Source organism: Enhydra lutris, unplaced genomic scaffold, assembly GCF_002288905.1.
Source record: "Enhydra lutris kenyoni isolate GAN:26980312 unplaced genomic scaffold, ASM228890v2 scaffoldscaffold51, whole genome shotgun sequence".
Taxonomy (NCBI): Eukaryota; Metazoa; Chordata; class Mammalia; order Carnivora; family Mustelidae; genus Enhydra; species Enhydra lutris.
The window spans coordinates 11,992,536-12,014,366 of record NW_019154135.1 but is presented as its reverse complement, the minus strand read 5'-3'; the positions used below and the strand labels follow the sequence as shown (position 1 = coordinate 12,014,366).

The 21,831-nt window shown below is 54.6% G+C and overlaps 1 protein-coding gene across 1 annotated transcript in view; it reads right to left on the bottom strand.

Annotated features, from left to right (window-relative positions):
• The window catches only part of LOC111157013 (polycystic kidney disease protein 1-like 1), a 60,080-nt gene extending 38,252 nt beyond the window's left edge, over nt 1-21,828 (bottom strand). Inside the window, exons 1-13 of the mRNA XM_022518215.1 lie at nt 21,738-21,828; nt 19,750-19,926; nt 18,663-18,740; nt 17,302-17,444; nt 16,067-16,187; nt 13,714-13,825; nt 10,854-11,049; nt 10,019-10,075; nt 7,374-7,586; nt 6,169-6,411; nt 4,614-4,724; nt 4,367-4,521; nt 3,103-3,203 (exon numbers count right to left, since the gene is read on the bottom strand). Of these exons, the coding sequence (XP_022373923.1) occupies nt 3,103-3,203; nt 4,367-4,521; nt 4,614-4,724; nt 6,169-6,411; nt 7,374-7,586; nt 10,019-10,075; nt 10,854-11,049; nt 13,714-13,825; nt 16,067-16,187; nt 17,302-17,444; nt 18,663-18,740; nt 19,750-19,926; nt 21,738-21,828 (1,798 nt within the window). The remainder of the gene's footprint in view (nt 1-3,102; nt 3,204-4,366; nt 4,522-4,613; nt 4,725-6,168; nt 6,412-7,373; nt 7,587-10,018; nt 10,076-10,853; nt 11,050-13,713; nt 13,826-16,066; nt 16,188-17,301; nt 17,445-18,662; nt 18,741-19,749; nt 19,927-21,737) is intronic.
• Nucleotides 21,829-21,831: the final 3 nt, after the last annotated feature.

The window sequence follows — 21,831 nt, the reverse complement described above, 5'->3', positions numbered from 1 at the left end:
ATATGATCTCCCTGATATGAGGAAGTGGAGATGCAACATGGGGGGGTTGGGGAGTAGGAAAAGAAAAAATGAAAGAAGATGGGATCGGGAGGGAGACAAACCATAAAAGATTTAATCTCAAAAAACAGACTGAGGGTTGCTGGGGGGAGTGGGGACGGGAGAGGGTGGTGGGGATATGGACATTGGGGAGGGTGTGTGCTATGGTGAGTGCTGTGAAATGTGTAAACCTGGTGAGTCACAGACCTGTACCTCTGGGGATAAAAACACATTATATGTTTATTAAAAAATTTTAAAAAATTGTCCCTAAGACTTTTTTAAAAGATTTTTAAAAAGATGTATTTATTTATTTGAGAGAGAGTGGGGGGAGGGGTAGAAGGAGAGGAAGAGAAAATCTCCAGCAGACTCCGTGCTGGGCACAGAGCCCGACGTGGGGCTTGATCCCATGACCCTGAGATCATCACCTGGGCCAAAACCAAGACTTGGACACTCAACTGACCGAGTCACCCAGGCGCCCCTTGCCCCTAAGACTTTTTATTAAGCGATGTTGGGACAAGTAGCTACTAACTTGCTTGTAAAAATAGGAAATCAGATCTGCATCTCATACCCTCTACAGCACCATCAATCAGAGACCTAAACGCAAGCTCACGGGCCGTGCAGACACAAGAAGAAATCATAGATGTGAATGATCTTCTCTCATAACCTGGCATAGGAATGAATTTCTAACAAGGACTCACTCACAATCTAAGGGTAATTTTTAATAAGTTCATAAACATTATTTTATTTTTTATTTTTTTTTTTTATTTTTTTTTTATTTATTTATTTGACAGAGAGAGATCACAAGCAGGCAGAGAGGAAGGCAGAGAGAGAGGGGGGAAGAAGGCTCCCCGCCGAGCAGAGAGTCCAACGCGGGACTCGATCCCAGGACCCCAGGATCATGACCTGAGCCGAAGGCAGAGGCCCAACCCACCGAGCCACCCAGGCGCCCTAAACATTATTTTTTAAAAAAAGCTTTTGCAAAGCAAAACAGCTCAATAAAAACGAAGTTGGAAACTGTAGGAGTCAAGAAAAAATAAACTCAAGACAGAAATGGATATATATGGACCGCTCATAAAAAAAAAAAAAGGGGGTAAGGCCTTTAAGTGTATGAAGAAATGCTCATATCACAACATATATTGCATATTAAAACTACCATTTCTCAAGTAACCATCTGGCAAAATTCAAAATCTTGAAAACATAGTCTGTTGGCGAAGCTGTGGGGAAACAGGCCCTGTGTTCATACTGGGGGAGCTGGGCGTGGAGTTTGGCCACATTTACAGAAAATGCACACATGTGTGTCCTTCGATCCTGGAACACCGCATCTAGACTCTTCCCATGTCCCTGAGTAGCTACACTTTTTAGCCTTTTTAATAAGGCTTAGACATCTGAACAACAGAAATGCCTCACATATTTTTTTTAAAAATTAGATAAAAACAAAAGGAGATCATGGGTGCCTGGCTGGCTCAGGGGTTTGGGCATGCAACTCTGGATCTTTGGGTTGTGAGTTCGAGCACCATATTGGGGGTAGAGATCACTTAAAAACAAACAAACAAAAAATCTTGAAAACAAGCAAAAAGCAGAAAAAGCAAATGGAGAACAGTGACCCTTCGTGTTAAACATATTTAGAAAAAAAAAACAATAAACCCAATGGTCCATAAAACTGACAGCGGAAGTCCACACCGAAAAGAACTAACCCAAGCAGTTTTGACCTCGTACTCTTGGGATGACGTATCCTAAGAATGTAAAGTAAAACCTGACAGAAACAAATGAGTGGTTAAGCATCTGCCTTCAGCTCAGGTCATGATCCTGGGGTCGTGGGATCGAGCCCCGCATCGGGCTCCCTGCTCAATAGAGACTTGGCTTGAAGATTCTCTCTCCCTTGTGCCTCTCTCCCTGCTGGTGCTCTCTCGAACTCTCTCCTCAACAAATAAATAAATAAAACCTCCCCCACCCCAGATTTTATTTATTTATTTGACAGACAGAGATCACAAGCAGGCAGAGAGGCAGGCAGAGAGAGGGGGGGAAGCAGGTTCCCTGATGAGCAGAGAGCCCGATGCGGGGCTCGATCCCCGGACCCTGGGATCATGACCTGAGCTGAAGGCAGAGGCTTAACCAACTGAGCCACCCAGGCGCCCCTAAATAAAATCTTTTAAAAGAAATAAACTGCCACTGAGAATCTGAGTTTGATTTGTCCATTTTGAAAAGAAAGGAAGGGCTCAGCAGGACGGGTTCTCAGAGGAAGTGTCACATCCCGTACGAATGTGGAGAGAGGGGACAGGTGCATGAGCCAGGAGCCGTCCCCGTGCAAGGACCACAGCCCGCAGAATCAGCCGGAGCTGCGTGTTGATGCTGCTGGGACCCCCACCCCGAAGCACACTACCTGTTTGTTCCCTTTGGGGGAGAACAGAGACCCTGGTGCGGGCTGCAGGAAGGCCCTGGAGTCACAGCTGCTGACCCCAGGCAGCGGAGCGGCCAACAGGAGGGGCAGACACAGGTGTCAGAGGAGCGGTCAGCAGAGACCTCGGGTCAGCAGAGACCTTTGGGGAAGGTGCCCCAAACAGGCCAAAGTGGAATGCTGAAGGCCAGCGGGGCAGGGGGTTGGACGTGAGGAAGGGAGGCGATGCAGGACAGCAGCAGGACCGTGGGGAGCCGCCGGGAAGGTGCCAGTGCGGAGACGACCGTGGTCAGGCTGTGCTGATACAGGTCCACGTGCTCGGACGTGGCTTCCTGTCTCCACCACGAGTGAGGAAAGTCACCGCTATCCATGCCCACCTTCTTACAGCGCATGTCATCACGCGAACAACTACAAATTGTGGCACCAGGCACGCCTGGGCGGTGCAGTTGGCTGAGCGTCTGACTCTTGGTCCCGGCCAGGGTCGTGATCGGCTCAGGTCTTGGGATCGAGCCCCGCATCAGTCCCTGCTCTCGGTGTGGAGTCTGACTTGGAGCCTTTCTCCCTCCCGCTATGCCCCTCCCTGCTCTCTCTCTCTCTCTTTCTCCAATAAATAAGTGAAATCGTAACAAAATAAAAACAAACATAAACATCATGGGGCCTTGCCCACTGACCTCTCAGAGGACCAGCAGGTACATACACGTGCACCGTCTGCTGGTCCCAGACGTAGACCTTCTTCACGAGGAAGTCAGAAGGAGTCGGCTGCTCGGAGAACCTGGGAGGGTAAAACAAAGCAACAGTGTCTAGTCCTGTTAGTTGTTTCTGCCCAAAGACCTCAGTCATAGGGTTTTGAGCAAACATCCTTCTGGTGACAAGGACACAGGCTGGGACTCCATGGCATCAGTGGGCTTTCGACAAGGGCCACATGACACTGTCACTCCTCACTCATTACAGACCAGGAACTTCAGGACGGAGCAGGAACGGTCACCACGCAGCCTGCGGGAACAACACCGCGCGGCCCCACGTGCTTGGGAAGGTGGCCGCTAAGGCAGACGCCCCCGCTGGTCAGAGTGACCCACTCGCGGTACCTGCGAGCCACCAGAATGGGCAGGTGGCGGACCAGGGGCGCAGCGTAGTCCCTGCAAACCTGGTTGGGACCAACTGACCTTTGTCCGCGTGACTTAAAGAATGAAGGGAAAATCCAATGGAGAAAAGACATTTCCTCCAGAGAAGGGTTTGGCTCATGTGGCAGGAGGAGGGTGTAGCCAACAGTACAGGGAGACACAGTGCACACGGTGCAGACGTCCCCCTGCAGAAGGCCACCTGGCTGGGGGCCACCTGAGCGGGGCAGTGGGACAAAGGGAAGCATTGTCAGGTGGCCCGAGGGGAGGAGACAGGCTCCGACAGAACCCAGGCCGGTCCAGACGGACCACGAAGCTCAGAGCCAGTGGCCTCCACGGGCACTGTCAGCGCAGGATTCCCCAAACCTAACCACGTGGGCATTCACTTAGTGCGCCCTCGTGATCTGTTCATGAAACGGGCCTGCACAAGCCTCACAAACTCAACATCGCTGACAGAGAGGGTTCGTTTACAGAGTCCCCTCCGACACATCAGTCTGAACACATCTTTTTCTTAAAATAAATAATAGGATTCAGACCCAGGTCTACACTGGGGGAGGACTGGATTCTGAGTGAGGCTCCCTGTGTTATCACTGACACGCCCGTGTTTCTTACTCTGACAAGCTTCGTGGACAGGAATCCAATCTCAGGGAAATAAAGCAGGTGACTATGTCTCGTAATTTCATCAGACCATGAACCTCAGGACTGTGTGGACAGTGCATTTCACTCCCTGGTTTTCACGAGATGCTCACGATTATGAATCATGTTGTCGTTCTTGTTGCCGTCCGGCTCCCCTGGTGGCGATCCCCCCACAACACACCTTACCAGCAGCATGACCGGGAAAGCTCTCGAGACGGGCCTAGAAAATTCTATCCTTATGTGCAGAGATTCCTGGGCGTTTGCGGAACGCCCGACGATCTGATGAACATTCACTCTATCCCGGAACAGCACAAACGTCGTCTTATTCCTGTTATCCTGTCCCAAATGGAAAGCAAGGTCAGCGAAGGCAGGAAAAGCCGGCTGGCACGGCCCGCATGAACTCAAGAAGGCCTGGAAGGACCCCTCACCAGGTCATCGTCCTCCCCGAACTCCACGGTCACGGGCTCCTGTAGCCGCCATCTGCGGATGGGTTTCCTGCTGGAGCAGCTAAACAGGGACGGGGCGATCACCTGGCCAATCTGCGGAGACGAGAGCACTGAGGAGCAGGGGGTGAGCAGTGACGCCCCTCCTGTGTCCTGCTGGGCACCCGATGGTAAAGGCAGCGCGGAAAAAACGTGGCTCCTTTAGCTGGTCAGGATGGCAGGATTGGAGGACGCCGTGCTGCTCTTGGATGGTTACTCTCACTACCTTGATAATTTTTAGCCCCTAACACAGTTTTTTTTTTTTTAAAGGGGGGGGGGGCAGAAGAAGAGAAGGAATCTTGAGCAGACTCCCCGCTGAGTATGGAGCCTGACACGGGGCTCGAGCCCATGACCCTAAGATCATGACCTCAGCCTAAATCAGGAATCAGATGATTAACAAAGGCCACCCAGGTGCCCCAGGAGTTTTGCTGTTTCCTGGGAAGCTCACACAGAAAGAAAGAGTAGCAGATCGTAGACTGAGGGGACAGAAAGGTGTAGAGAACACACTGGCTCAGAGAACCACCTGGGGACACCATGTCTGAAACTGTCTCTGTGCTCTGGCTACGTACGCAGCACATGGCACACGTTCTTCATTTTTCACATAAAATCTTCGAAAGGCACTCAAATTCCCCAGCTGATGTCATTTTAATCGGCTACATATGGATGACCGTAAATCATTTAAATCCCCAGTGGGCTGTGTCCCCGTTGAACATTCAGGTACGGCTCTATCTGGGTTATCGTGAATCCTGCTGTCTTGAATGAATAAAGCTACACATCTCACTTTGAGTAACTCTCTTCTCGCCTCCCCTGAAGGGTCCTGCAAGGGCAGCGGCCATCCGGCATCCGAAGCATCTCGGGAGCACTGCTCGGGGAGCACACACCCCGGATGCCTACTCGTGGCCTCCAAACAGGCCCCTCTCTTTAAACACCTGCACTGCCACATGCTAAAAAAGTCATTTTCATTTCTATTTCCTTACTGCCCATTAGTCTGAATGGTTTTCTTACGCTGGCTAACCATTTCTGTTTCCCTACAAAATAATAAAAGGTCAATGCTTTGGAAAACAAGCGTCTGTCACCTAAAGCTGTCCACATTAATTGGCACCTTCATCCGTCAGACATTATCGGGCCCTGGAGCCAGGCTGGGGTGTGGAACACATAGAAAACACGGGGCTCTGCCCCCTGCCCCAGCTCCCTGCCATTCCAAGGGTCCTTCAGATGGTTTCTTTCTCTTTGATTTTTTAAAAGAGTTTATTTATTTATTTGACAGAGAGAAAGCACATGCAGGAGGAGAAGCAGAGGGAGGAGAAGCAGACTCTCCACTGAGCGGGAAGCAGGATACGGGGCTTGATCCCAGGACCCTGTGGTCATGGCCTGAGCTGAACGCAGAGGTTCAACTGACTGAGCCACCCAAATACCCACCACCCTGGTCCCTTCTTCGTCATCAAAGCATCACCCCTGCACGTTGGTCATTGGTCATTGGCCACCACTGGCCATATTGTACCTGACCAGGAGCTGGGTGCCCTGGAAACGGGTTCTCCTTGAAGAGCACAAGCTGGCTGACATAGCACGGGCCCTGTGCTGCCGCCCCTGCGGGACTCTGTCCAGCCAGGTCTGCAGGTAAATGCACCCGGACGGAGCCCAGGCTCTGCGTGCAGCTCTGCAGGTCGCGATGGAGGAGCGTGCGGAACTCCATCCGGCCGGTGCTGACGTGGAGGTGGTACTCTTTGCTCGCAGAGAGGCCATCCTGAAACGGAGACAGAGAGCCAAACATTTGCAGTGCATAACGAGTGCGTTGTCTGGCATCCGGAGCCAGAGCCGAGGAAGCAAATAGTGGGAAAGGCGGCCCGTCTCGGCGTGGTTGGGATTCACTGGCCCCAGCAAACATTTTGGTATAAAGATATAAATGCCCAATAGCAATAAAACACAAACCGTTTTCTTCGGTTTTGACTCATTGTCCTGTGATCTTACTCGCTTTGCGACAGGTGTGATCCTTCTGTTCTAGTTCTCGGGGCTCCTCAGCACATCCAGAAGGAGGCTGAGCACCCCGCGCACTTGGCAGGGGCCGAAGCCCCGCGCCGTAGGGGTCAGCGAAGGCAGGCGGTAGGTGTGAGCGCGCACACGCATCGTTGCTAATCACGCTTGCTATGACCAGATTCAGACAGCGCGTTGATTTCCTCATTGCCCAAAAGTAAGGTAAACCAGTAGGGCTGGGCAGGAGGGAGGATAAATGGGTAGAATAGGAGAGAGAAGACTGTCTGTTAACTTACTGCTTCTTAAAAGCGGCCATTTCTTATGGGGGAAGAATCCCAGTAAATCCCAATTTCCCATAGTCAGTGCTGCGGAAATAAACTTTGGTGGGTTTCTCTGCAGTCAGGTGTCAGAGGGTTGCTTTCTACCCTGGCGCATGTTAGGAATCCTTTGCATAACTTCACTTAGCTCCTCGCAAAGCAGAAAGCGTGCTAAGAAACGCCGCTTCTAAGTCTGGCACCGCCCCAGACATCCCAGAAGGAAATGTCCCCAAGCGCGGAAGCATGGAGCAGAGGCAACAGCTCATGGGAAACTTGCAGTTCAACCCCCAGATTTTCAACGACCGCACGGCCACCCAGAACAATCACCACAGTACTTCTGGAACCAATTCCATTTCCGGTTTCTAGAAGCAGGTACCGGAGGGGATGGTCATCGCCGTGGCGAGAAAGTCGGGCTTACCACCAAGAGATCCGAGATGACCTCGATCCCCTCCTCTTGCAGGAAGCCCGCAGCTCCCGGTTTCTCCCGGTCACGTGCTTCCAAGACCTCAGACACGAGCAGGATGAGCTCACGCACCGGGCCCTCGTCCACCGCGAGCTTCCCCAGCAGCAGGCCCTGAGCCCGGAGCGCCCGGGCGGCTTTGAGGATGACAGCCGCACTCGTAAGACTTAACTGCGGGAAAAGGGAAGGTGGAGGGAGAGTCTCCTCATACCTGCGTCTTCCATCGCTGCTGGAAATGAGAGAAACGGCACCAGGGCTCGAGAGGGTGGGCTTCAAGCCCAGATTTGGTGTCTAGCGGATTCTTGGCCAATGGCATTGGTGCCGATTTCTTCTCTGGTCTTCGGTCTCCTGACCCATGAAACGACCACAGAATATAAAGGTCTCTACCGGCCGTTTATGCTAAGACGCTACTTGGTTGAAGCCAACGACCGCTTCACAAACCCTTCTTGAAATGGGCCCCGCCGCCTCCTACAGGTGTCTGGAGCACACAGACCCTCTTATGGTTCCCAAAGAACCAAGGCTTCTCCCTGCAATGCCCTTACCCTGCGTCGGCTGGCAAAATCCTACAGCACTCTTTCCCTTAACCCTGAGCAGGGACCATTTTCAGACACACACGGAAGCAGAGAGAAAGATACAGTGCTGTGACAACCCCCTCCCAGCTGGGACCGTTACTCATCACAATAAGTGTTCTAGCCCTCCTTGGACTCCTGGGTTTGTTTTTAAGATTTATTTATTTGTTTATTTGCGAAAGGGAGAGCGTGCCAGCAGGAGGGCACAGGCAGAGGGAGAATCTTAAGCATGTTCCACGCTCAGCATGGAGCCCAAGGTGGGGCTCGATCTCACGACCTCGAGATCATGACCTGAGCTGAAATCAAGAGTCAGAGGCTTCTATGACAATGCCCACAAGGCCACGGTCACCTCGAACAAGATGACTCATGAGTCTTCCCACTTATCTTTTAAAACCAATTTCAAACACCCACCAGGCAAAGCACTCTGCACCAGCACCTTTCTGGAACACCCTGTCGTCCTCACTACAGGACCTGGCATGCTCACCGAAGCGTACGTGTTCCCACGTGTAGCTTTAGTCATCAGTGCCCGAAAGACAAGGGGCATGGAAATGGGGGGCATCCAGGGGGATTTTAAACAAGTGACAGAGCTGGGGACCGTCCCACAGAGAGGGGGAAATGGAAAAAGCAACAAAGAGCTCAAGAGCGGGAGCCAGAGATTTGAGAAGAAAACAGGAGGAAAAAACTATATAGAACTTATAAGAATGAACACCCAAAAAACAAATAATCCAGTTAAAAAATGGGCAGAAGAGAGTTGCCCCAGTCGGCCAAGCATCGAACTCTGGCTTCGGCTCAGCTCATGATCTCAGGGTCGTGAAACTGAGCTCCCCATTAGGCTCCAAGAAAACACAAACAGAAGTTTCTCCAAGGAGGCCATCCAGGCGGCCGACAGACACATGGGAGGAAGCTGCACATCGGTCATCATCAGGGAAATGCAAATCACAGCCACAATGGGACACCACCTCCCACCCGTCCGAATGGCTGAAATTAACAATCAGGGAACAGCAGGCGTTGGTGAGGATGCGGAGAAAGGGGAGCCCCCGTGCGCTGCTGGTGGGAAGGCGAGCTGGCGCGGCCGCTCTGGAAAATGGCACGGAGGATCCTCGAAAAGTTACAAACGGAGCTACCCTACGACCCAGCAATCACACTATGAGGTATTTACCCAAAGATACAAAAATACCCGTTCAGTGGGGCACCTGCCCCCTGCTGTTGATGGCAGCATTAGCAACAGAAGCCAAACCACACAAACAGCCCAAGTGCCCACCAACAGATGAGTGGATAAAGATGTGGAACATTTATGCAATGGAATATTACTCGGCCGTAAAAGGAATGAAGTCTTACCCTCCGCAATCACACGGCTGGAACTAGAGAGTATCACGCTGGGCAAAATAAGTCGGCAGAGAAAGACAAACACCGTATGATTTCACTCGTATGTGGAATTTAAGAAACAAAACAAACAAGCAAAGGGCCCAAAAAAGGAGAGAGAGAGAGAAACCAAAAAACAGACTCTTCAGTGCAGGGAACACACTGCTGGTCACCGGGGGCGGGGGGGGGGGCAGGGAGGGAAGCAGGTGACGGGAGGAGGGAGGGCACCTGCCGTGATGAGCACCGGGTGACATAGGGAAGTTCTGAACCACTGCGTTGTACACCTGAGACTAATATTACGCTGTGTGCTAACTGGATGGAATCTAAATAAAAACTTGACAACAGAGAAGGTGTGAGCTGGAAAACCCCAGCACTTGGATTAAGAACAGAACGGTCCCCTTACCAGAAGCATTTAATGCATGGGTCATACTGTCAGGGCCTGTTTCTACTTTGGGTTTTCTAATGTATGTATAAGGGAAGAAGTTCCTCTCCAGTGATTTGGGGTGGGCAATGCCATTTAAGGGTATTCTCAGAGCAAATCCCCTTTCTAATTTAAGTGTCAAACATAACCCTGCACTGTGGGTTCTTCGAGAACAGATCAAGGTCCTCCCAATTATGCAAAGGAAAAAAAAAAAAGGCAGGAAAATAGACTTGGAAAGACACAGCACTCACCTTATGAGGGAAGCGTAGGAGGTTCCTTAACAGGGAAATGGAATCATTCATTTCTTCCTGATCAGGAGAAACGAGCAAACACACAGGGGGGCAAAGTTAGTTACGAGTTACGAGCTGCATCGTCCGCAGTGCACTCTCAGACAGAGCGGCCCAGGCTTCTGAGCTAAGACACGGTGGAGGGACCGTCCCCCTCGACCTGCATTGCCTTCTAGGGCCCCATGTCCTCTGGGCATTCACTGGCCTCCACCAGCCCAGCAGGAGTGTGACCAGAGTGTGCCTGCCAGCAGAGGGGAGGGGAGGGAGAAGGAGGACAGAGATCAGGGAAATTCTGGAAAAGGGTGAGAGGCCTCAGGGAGGGAGAAACACCATGGATAGGAGTATCAGGGTCACAGGAACACAAGGGGCACTGTGAGATGCAAGTGCTCTCTAGTGGTGAGGGGTGGGCAGGAGGCAGAGACACGCAGTGGCAGTGACCGAGGACAGTGGCACTGAATACATGCCCACGTCCTTAGAAGCTGCCCGTCATCATACACTTTACTCTGCCGTTTCAGTGTTGGCAAGGTCAAGTCAGATGGGACTTGCATCGCTTGACTTAGAGAAACGAGCAGAACAATCTGTGTGACACTGATGCACATGGTCTCACTTCTACAAACCAACAGCATTTGTTTGTGAAAGTATGAGCAGACGAGAGAGGCCTCACTGTCTAGCCTTCTGGGTCCCATTTCTTGACCGTGTTTCCTAAGCAAGGCGGCCTGCTGGTGAGCCAGGCAGTCAGGGGCCCTGCCACGAGGACGCCCACCTGCGGGCTCTGAGCCCGCCCTGCTCCAGCCCGCACCTGATCTGCGAAAGGCAGCCTGCACGCGGAAGAAATCAGCATATCCTGTATTCGTGACCACTGGCCACATGAGGGACTTCTGTCCTCCGCAGCCCAACGAGTCAGGACCCTGGTCATCATGGTGATATAGTTCCTGATCTCTGTGTAGCTGCCCATCAGCTGAAGGGTAGAGAGATGCTTCAGGCTGGAGTTATAGCTGAAAGAAATCCAAGAGTTACCAGGATTGCTCCAACACACGCCAAAGCTTTCTAGCCTGCTGACCAGCGGAGGACGGAATTTTGCTATGGAAAGCTTCGTGGGTGGGTCAGGGCAGACAGGGGATGGTTCAGAGGACAGACCACCCATGTAAGAGGAACTTGGGAAAGACACAGTGAGGCAGAACATCAGAATTCCATAAAACCCCTGATCAAAACTGAGACAGGCAGAGTCGCCCAGTGGAATGAAAGTGAGGGAGGACAGAGCTAGACCAGACACCGCTGTGGCTACAGTGGGCTGGAGGTTTGCAAGGACCCAAACCCACAACCACAGCCCAGGGCACACTCAGACCGCACTTGTGCACTATGTAATGATCACCGACCGCACACCTTGGCCACGTGGGGTTTATACCAGGAATGCAAGAGGAACTCCAGGAGGAAAATCAGTCAAGGTAATTACCACAGTAATGGACAACCCACATACTCATCTCAATAGATGTGGCAAAGCAGTGACAAAATCCATTTCCCTTTCATGATAGAAATACCTCAAACCTAGGAATATGAGGGAACATCTTCAACCTCAAGAAATACATGTACGGAGAAGCTACAGCTAACGTGACCCTCAATGGTGAAGCCAGACGGCTTCTGGCCTAGACTAGAAGCAAGACCAGGATACACGCACTTGGCTCTTCTAGTCACCATTGAGCTGGAAGAGTCTCACCAGGGCAGTTAAGCCGGGGGGGGAGGCGTCATCCAGACTGGAAAGGAAGGAGTAAAACTCCATCTGTAGAAGGCAGGCTCTTCGACACGAAGAACCCCGGAGAGCGCTCTAAGAAACTCTAGAACAAGTAAATGAGGTTGGCAAGGCTGTGGGATACAAGATCAATCACATAAACGCCATTTGTGTATCTACACACGAGCAGTAAGAATCCAAAGCCAGACTTTAAGCAAACAACTCCATTTACAATAGCACTAAAAAGAATAAAATGCTGATAATTAGACTTAACCAAAAAATTTAGTACCTGTACACTGGAAACTAGAAAACATGGCTGAAAGAAATTAAAATCTAAATAAGGAAAAATGTTATCCAATGGTCATTAGATCCCGTATCCTCAAGACGACGATATTCTAGAGTGATCGACAGACTGAGTGCAGTCCCTCTCAAAACCCCATGGGGCTGTCTGCGGAATCAACAGATAATAACCAGGAGATCCAAAATAACCATCTGGAGAAAGAAGAACAAAGTCAGTGGGCTCATGCTTCCCGATGTCAGATTTTACCACGAAGTTACACTAATGAAGACAGTAGGGTGCTGACATAAGTCACACACAGAAGAAGGGAGCGGAATTGAGACCCCACAGCGTTTATGGCCAACTGGCTCTTGACAAAGCGACTAAGGCAATTGAACGGTGCTGGAAGTGCTGGACAGCTCCCTGTAGGACCCGACCTTGGAGCCTTACCTCACACCACACACACAGCAGCCCCAAGTGGGCCGTAGGGCTCAGTGTGGGAACAACAACTGGAAATCTACAAGAAAACACAGCAATAAAGCCTATGGCTACACCAAGCAACAAAAGAGAACATTAGTATGTTGGATTTCATCAGAATTACTCACTTCTGTGCTTCAAAGGACACCACGTGGAAGAGAAGACACAAACCACCGACTGGGGAGAAATGTTTGCAAATCATGTCTCTGACCAGGAACATGCATTCACAATATGTGAAGAGCTCCTCCAGCTTAATCAGAAAGAGAAACCCAACTTTTAAACCAACGAGCTGAACAGACATTTCTCCAAGCCAGATGTGCAAGCCCATGAAAAGACGCTCTCCACCGCTAGCCATGAGGGAAACGCAAGTCTGGAGGGACAGCACACACCTTTGAGCGGCGCTGGGTGGCCAGAATGAAGAAGAGAGACAGTACGGTGCAGTGTAGAAAGGGACAAACTGGAGGCTCGCAGGAAATGGGGCAGCTACTCTGGAAAGCAGTCTGCCTGTCTCCCCCACATGATATGCATGGGACGACCCTGTGAGCCAGCAGCTCTGTCCTTAGGTACATACCCCAAAACAATGAAAACACATGTCCACACGTCTGTTCCTAATAGCATTGTCCCTAATAGTCTGAAGTGGAGACGCGTCCCCCGTCTGCCAACCGAGGAAGGGACAAGCAGCTCGTGGCAGATGGGAGGGAACAGGGCTGTGACAGACCTCAAAGACACCACAGCTAGCGAGAGGGGCCAGCACACAGGAGCACGGGCTGTGACCCTATCTGCATCCATGTCCAGCATCGGCCCATCTGTGGATGGGAGGTGGGCTAGCGGCCGTCTGAGGCCGTGGGGGAAGGAAGGTGACAGGTAACGAGCCCACAGGTTTAGGGGACAAAGGAGATGATCCCGCTCTAGGGCTCAGGAAGCAGGGGAATGTCTATGTAAGTGCCCTGAAACCGAGGGACCAATGGCACGGAGAGGGCAGCCCAGGACGCCCCGTGTTTGTAGGCCCCAGCGAACCTGCACACACCCTGCACAGATCTGAGTTAGGATCGCGGAGCTCTGGCTGTTTCTTTTGCTCATCCCGAGAAGATGGGCCCCCGCCTGTGGCTGGCCTAGGGGAGACCCTGCTTCCGAGGAGACACAGGCATGCATGACAGTGTCTCCATGCAGCTTACTCACGCGTCCTCATCCAGGCAGAGATTCCCGTGGAAACGGGGCAGGACGGTCACTGTCACGGTGCACGGCAGTGCCCGGGAGCCCACGCCGTCTGTGATCGTGGTGGACACTGTGACTGGAGAGAACATGGCAGACGAGGGTCACGGTGGAGAGCAAACCCTAGGAACCAGGATTTCTGTGGCGCGAACCTATGTGCCCAGGATGCTGACGTCCTAACACAGCAAGGCGCGGACTCTGAGTGCGAGGCTGTCCTGCCCTTGCGGCGAGCCCAGCGTTCCCACATCCAGTGTCACACGGTGGTGCAGGACGCTGAGTGCTGGAGGCCAGGGGCCGGGCAATGCTCCACCCACTCACTTGCTTGTCTGACCCGCAGGCCCCTTGTGCCCACGGCGGCAGGACCACACTGGTGAATGGGACACTGGGGCCACAGGAGACCAGAGAATGAAAGCCACGCCCGGCAACAGAGGGTCAAGGGTGGGAGTCACATTCTCAGCAGACCCTCAGTGATGTCCAGAAACAGGGCAGGTGCAGAGGAAGGAAGAGAAGCCAAGTCTGTGTGCCATCCCGGGAGCACGGCAGGATGTGGCTTTGCTGGGGCCACTGGATGCGGGCCTGGGAGGCAGGCCTGGGGTTTGCGGGGCGGGGACACGTGGATGATGCTGCCATGGAGGCCGCGGAGCCAGCCACAGAACCACACAGAAGGCAGACCAGAGGCGTGCCAGGGGTGTGAAAGCCTTCTCAGCCTGAAACACAAGGGCAGAGAGTGCAAGAGAGCCGGCGGAGTCCAGACCAGTCTCCAACCTGACACCGAGTCCGTGGAACCTTCACGCAAGAGGCGGACAGGACAGGATCAGTATCACTGTCCCTTATTTATTCCGCTGGCCTCCACCCTTGTAGGACTCTGGAAGTCGTCGACCATCCCGGTGTTGACCACTGTAAGGCCTTGCGCACTCTTTGGGAATGGCTCGAGTGACGTCACTCACCCTGACACTGCTCGGTGACCGTGGCTTTAAGTTTGGCTCCACCAATCCGTGGTAAGAAACCCTTTTGTCCAACATGGAGCGGAGGCCTTGCCCCTGACATCCTGTGTGGGTGTCTGCCTGGCCCTGTGGTCTGCAGGCCCCTGCGGACAGGGTCCCACATGGCCCTGCAGACGGGCATCTGGGGCAGGGTCCTGCCGGGCATGAACCAAACACAGGACTCCGTATCCAGCACCAGCAAGGTGGGGGCCTGGGGGGCGGACATCCATTTGGACGGAAGTTTCCAGGAGACAGAGGGCACGTGCAGCTCCACTGAGGAGGAATTTACGATGCAGGCCGGCAAGCCCCACCTCTGTCCGTCCATCCACCCAACACGCGCTGTGCTCGTCATGACACGCGGTGGACGCGTCCATCCTCACGGAGCACAGCGTCTGCCTCGGAACACCTCCGCTCCGTATCTCTGACCTGCACCCAGGAGCAGGCGTGCATGTGTCCAACTTGGGGTCAGGCAAGGCTTCATGAAAAAGAAAGCTTTCTGGCTGGGCTTCAAGGTTTAAGGACACCAAATGGATGAGCAAGATCAGACCTTAGGTGGAAATAATCTCACCTTGCCAGCTCCAAGAAAGTTCTAGATCAGTGGGTCCAAGTTGCCTGCACCGCAGAATCACCTGGCCCTGGAGGTTTGTTCAACGGCGTGGGTCCCACAGATGAAGCCACGTTCCTGAACGGCTGAGTCTCTAACAGGCTCAGGGCGGGCAGGCTCCTGGGGTCTGGGAAGTTGTCAGCACGGAGAGCTGGTCTTGTTCAGAGAACGACACAGGCTACCCCTGTATCCCTTTACCCCGGCCTCCTCCTCATGGGGGCAGCCCCTCAAGTTGGTGCCGTTGACAACCAACTCAGGACTCACCAGATACCACAAACTTCCTTAGTGAGGAAGGCACAGCTTAGTCTCAAACAGTTAATTGATAAATACTGTGAGGGTTCGGCATTTTGGTATTTACATTATGTTTCCACTGTAATGTAAGCTCTCAGTTGCTTAAGTGTCTGCTTTCAGCTCAGGTCACGATCTCAGGGTCCTGGGATCAAGTCCAACGTTGGGCTCTCTGCTCAGCGGGAAGCCTGCTTCCCCCTCTACCCCTCCCCTCTGTTCATGTTCACTCTCTCTCACTCTCCAATAAATAAAAATCTTTAAGAAAAGTAAATAAAAAGTAGGTAATCCACCTAATCTAAAAGGCATGAAACTTTCTGAGATGAACAGATAAGAATTTCGTTTTCCAGATACACAGTCTGGACATGTCCTAGTGTTCAGAAGCCGGGGGAAAGGTTTACAGCCATAAGTGAGCACACCAGCCCCTCAAACCCACAGCCTGACTTACCTTTGTAATCGTCTGAGGGCTCGCCGGCTGGCAGTGTGGAGTAGTACTGGCTGTCTCTCCCGTGGTACAGAGTGTGTTTGGAGGCATTTCCTATCCGATAACTAAATTGGTAACGGAAGTCCTAGGATCCGTTCCATGTGGAGCAAAAAGACAGTGTATAGATGAGCAAACCGTGAATTACATCCCCAGTAAGCACACGCCACTGTGTTCTTCACGCCCCCCCCACCCCGAGAGCTCGTGTACCGACAGGCGGGGGCAGCCACTGACTTCCCATCCCCGAATGTACACGCACACGGTGGGATATCGCCCCTCCAGGGCCCCTCTCCCAGATCCGAGAGGACCCCACTCCGTGGCCGCGTCTGTCACTCAGGGTTGGGTGCGCCCCTGGCCTGGGAACTCCCAAAAGCCACAGAGACACCGATCCCTGGGCCTGCTCAGGGTGAAGGGGACACAACAGGCGGGGGGCGGCAGCGGGGGCACTCATGCGAACAGCCCTCCAGCTCTCGGTGTCAGAACAGCATTTGGAGAGAGAGGGAGGGAGAAACCAAGAAACAGACTCTTCACCGCAGGGAACACGCTGCTGGTCACCAGAGGGAAGGGGGTGGGGGATGGGGAAGCAGGTGATGGGATGAAGGACGGGCACTGGGTGACGCAGGGGAGTGTGTCTCTGTGCTGTACACCTGAGACTCAGACTGCGCTGCATGTGGACCAACTGGAATTAAAATTAAAACTTAACAACAGAAGCACTTGGGGGCTCAGAAGGTTAAGTGTCTGCCTTCGGCTCAGGTCATGATCTCAGGGGCCTGGGATCGAGCCCCTGCATTGGGAAGGGGAGTCCTCTGATAAATGGGGTGGGGGTGGGTCTGCTTCTACCTCTTCCTCTGTTTGTGCTCTCTCTTGCTTTCTCTCTTTCAAATGAATAAATACAATCTTTTTCAAAAAAATAAACAAAACTTAATAATAAAAAAGGAGCAGGGCACTTGGGTCCGAGAATCAGGCCCGAGAATCAGGATCAGACCCTCCAGGGATGCACGTGGTGGGCCTCTGAGAGAAGGAGCAGGATCGGGACAGGAATGGGGCGGTGTGTCCCCGAGTGTGGGGAGCACCATCACGGCACTCCGGCCGCCGGGGTGAAGCTTTGCGTCCCGCAGTATCTCCCCTGAGCGCTGGCCAGCCCCTCTGAGAGCGGCCTCTGCCCCCAGACCCCGGGACAGACTCGGGGCGGCCAAGCGTACCGGTCTCCCTGACATGCAGAAGATGCCGAAGATTGTGTGAGCCTCGAGGCCGTGATGTGGCTGCACCTGGCAGGCCACGTCCCGCGGAGCCTGATTGAGCGTCACGAGCAGCTGAGCCCTCCCCAGGACGCGGTGCGGGGAAGCTGCAGACGGGAGGACGAGGGTTGAAAGCCCCAGAGAAAGACAGCGGCACGGTGACGTCCTCACAGCACAGCCTGGGGGTTGCCAGGGTGCAGAGCCCGAGACCCGCCCTCCGTGGGATTCTGGCCGTGCAGGACGGAGGGGCACGCCGTGGAGCCCAGCACAAGGTCAAGTCAGAGAGAAGGGAGTGGCGGCTCTGTGGCCCGGCGTGTGCGGGAGCCCGGGGGTGAGTGCTGCTGCCGGACGTGCGGGGCGATGAGCGGGGCCGCCCCGGGCCGCCTGTGCAGAGGTCAGAGTCTCCACCACGGGAAGGAGCGTGACCTGCCTCAGAAGATGGCCCTCAGGCTCGTCACTTGGACAAATGTGGCACCAGTGGCGGGGAGGGCCAAAGGTTTGTGGGGCGGAGCTTGTGACAGCAGAAGCAGCATTGTGTCTTGTGCCAAACACAGGGGCCTGGGGGCCCGGTTCTGAGCGCACCGTGGGAGGCGCAGGGGGACATCTGCAAAGCTGTCAGCAGAGACAGGGGAGCGAGAACAAAGCTCGGGGACGCTACGGGCCCTACCGAGGGGTTTCGCACAGACAGTGGCCTTGTGTTCCTCAGGAGAGGAGGCCGATGTGGGAGACAAGCCTGGAAACGCACCCCGGTTCCAAGTAGCCCAAACAGGGGGACTCCGACCCCAACCCGTCTGCGCACTGTCAGATCCCCTGCACTTGTCACAGGGAACTAAAAACCGCTAGAAATGGGGCAGAAGGTCCAAAACCACCCCCCAAAGGAAGATGTGATTGCGTCATGGACAAGGCCAGAAGGGAGGCGGAGTGGGCCACCAGGTCAACGTGCAGCTGACAGACACGGGCCCCACAAACACCTCCACCTCCTGGGTTTTACACTCGCGCCGGGTTATCAGCCAGTTCAGGCAAAGGACCAACGTGCACAGCTGTCTTGAGAAATCAAATAAAGACAGACCTTGTTTCCGGTTTTATAAAGGCCAACATCTCAGCCTTAGCTGTGACCTCAACACCCACCTGACCCCGTCAGGATCGGAAATACAGGAGAAGGTGAGAATGAGCAGTGCGGGGCCACGGGGATGGAGAGAGGAGGGTCAGGACGCTCTGGAACAAGGGCCCGGGAGGTCAGAAGTGGCTGCAGCTTCTGGAAACAACCTGAATTCGATGGGAACACCCACCCTCCCACGCTCCAGGGCCAGCTGAGCGTAACGTACCCACAGAGGCTTGTAGGACATAGGTGTCCCCGGGGCTCAGTGAGAATGGCTTTATTGTCACCATGCGTCCTGTGATACCTGAGGAGAAGGGGCCGCAGGGAACGGGCCATCAGCAGGCTCTGCAGGGCAGGGGAGACAGACCCCTCTGTGCTGGCTTCCTCCTACTCCTATGGATCATGCTTGCTCCGACCTGCAAATGCTCCCAGAAGTTCGCCACCCACCCTCTTTATGGAGCTGGAGGCTCTCCTCCAGCCTCCCTTGGCCGAGGACAGCGACCCTGAGTAGGGGCCTGGGGGGCAGGCCTGGGTCACACTCAGCTCCCAGCGACGACGGGATGCTGGCGGGAGCTCACATTGTACCCCTCGTGGTGCCTTCTGTGTCCAACCTGGCTCGCTGACACAATGACTTTGTCCACAAGGCATGATTAAGGCATTTCAAAGTGAGTTTTTCGCCTCGAAGGACACCAACAGTGAACCATTTCTTAAATCTGGGTGTGACTGTTGCCCATTGGTGACAGCGGGCAGAGGCTGACCCAGAAACGCAGGCTGGTGGTCTCAACAGGGAAACTGTCATTTCCCAAAATGTGGGGGTGAAGAGGGAGGAGGCAGCCACCTGACAGTGGGAAGCCCAGAGCCTCCATGGGGGGAGGAAGTGTGGTCCCAAGTGTCCCCACAAGAGGCGGTAGGTCAGCCCATCATGAATGCATGAAGGTAGCTGTACCACAGGAGCAGTGACCCGGGGCCACTTTGTGGGGTGACTGTTCCCAGGCAGGAGGACATGGCTGTTGTGCACACGGGTGTTGGGGTACCCGGCCTCGGAGTCGTGCATGGGCACCAGCTCAGCGGGACCCCCCACCACCACCCTGTTTGCAGGCACGGCTCCCGGAGGGCCCCAGGGGCACGTTCTGCCTTTCATAGGAAGCCTCCGCCCCCTGCAGGCCATGGAGGGACACGCACAGGCAGAGCAGGCATGATGACCCCAAGGACTTCTCTACTGAAAGGAAATGTTGTGGAAGAAACGGAGGGGCCGGTTCCCAAACCCTTGTCACCCGGCTGCAAAGCCCCGGATCTAAAGGGAGGGCTCCTACCGGAGGAGGTGTAGCTGTGGAAGCGAGTGCGGCTGACCAGGGACTTGGGCCAGTCCACCAGGAGGGTGGGCCTGGCGGTGGCCAGGGGATCCAAAGGGCCCAGCAGGTTGTCCCCGTCCCCGTGGCCTCCATCAGGACTCGAACTCGGGCTTGCTCCCAGGAGGCTAGCATCAGCCCCTGGGAAGATAAGGCGAGTCAGCACGTGGTCCAGGGACAGAGTCCCACTGATCTGAAACATCATCTGTAACTGCGCCAGCATTGCTTGGAGCCCGTGTCGCAGCACCCACGCTCCAGAGCTGTCCTTCAGCACCGTGCGGTGGGGGCATGACGGGCTGTTCCCTCCCCCCGGCCTCGACTGCTCTGCAAACAGCCTGCTTGCTGAGCCCGGAACTGGTCCCCGCAGAGCCGCTCACCAGAGCGACAGGGGCCAGGCTGCCAGCGGCCCAGTGGAACAAGTCAGCCCAGCAAACCAGACGACACTCGCCACCTCCGGGCTCCAGAGCCGGGTGACCGTGAGCAAAGACAGATAGGGGAGGGCGTGGGGGGGTACTGACTCAGAGCCGTGGGCCATCGGCTGGCAGTCCCCTGGGAGGCGAGGTGCGGACAGAGGCCAGAATGAGCTCTGGAGTGAACACTGGAGAGAGCTTGGAGATGTAGCTGGAGGGGGTGGGAAAGAGGGAAACCAGGTGGGGAGGAAGTGCCAGAAAGCCGCCCAGGACAGGTCTGGAGGGGGGGGTCTGGGTGTGCCCTGAAAGCACCCGGGCTATGTGTCTAGGCGGTGGGAAGGGAGGCAGGGACAGAGGAAGGACTCCTGCATGGTCCAGCACGTGGCATGGCAGGACCCCGTGGAGAGCAACGGACTCCAGGCTCGTGGTCACGGACAGAAGACGCAGTGAGAATGTGACCCCCCGTTCTGAGCGAGTCACCGTCAGGAGGGGCAATTTTACGAATATAAAGTTCTCTTCCTTCAGTGTTACTTATTAGACACCCGCTGTGAGCGTGCACCTGCCACTTACACGTGGTTGTGGCCGCAGGAGGGAGCACAGATAGGCCTAACGATACCACAGAGGCAGGAGGAGAGGAGGAGGAGAGGAGGAAGCCGGCAAAAACACGGAGCAGATCCCACGGGCAAACCCTCCACGACCGTCCAGCTCTTCCGTCCACGGACACACTGTTCCCCGCCCACACAGCTCCTCCGTCCACGGACATGCCGCACCCTGACCGTCCAGCTCTTCCATCCACGGACCCACTGTCCCCTGCCCGCACAGCTCCTCCGTCCACGGACACACTGTCCCCTGCCCGCACAGCTCCTCCGTCCATGGACACGCCGCACCCTGACCGTCCAGCTCCTCAGTCCACGGACACACCGCACCCTGACCGTCCAGCTATTCTGTCCATGGCTATATCGTCCACCAACCACACATCTGTCCACTCAAGAACACACTCGCTGTGGGCCAGGGTTCCAGGCACCATGGTCGTCTGGGATGGGGGTCCACACGCTCCCTGGACGCGTCCTTGGAGGGCTAGAGCAGGACAGCCAGGGAAAGAGCCGCGAGCATCGCATGCACCGCTTCAAGCACTACAAGTACGCTGAGCTGTCACGGGACGGAAGGGATAGGACACAAGACGAAGGGGACGCCCGGAGGAAGGAAACAGAAGCCGACCGAGAGGAGGCAGCGCTTCACAGTGATGTCCCGGCAAGGGCGCTGAGGGGATATTTTCGGCATCGACTGCCTGCGGACCAAGGCTTGGGAGTGCAGCAGCGCCTGCCTGTGGGGGTGGGGCTGCCTGGGGTTCTGAGTACAGGGGACCCGAAGCGTAGCAGTGGGTGAGCTAGAAGATTCGGGCCAGATGTGCCCTGCGTCTCTGGGAGCTCTCGGAGCTCGTGCTGTGGGGGAGCGGAGGGGCAATTCCCGATCTCAGGGGCTTCAGAGACTAGACTGGCGTGTGGACGGAGCCCCAGGAAGAGGTGATGGTCACAGACTCACAGTCAGCTGGCTGTCTCCCTCTGGGCGGCACGGCTTCTTGGAGATCGCTGTAATAGGCTTCAAAATCTACATGAGGAGAAAAACAGGCCATGTC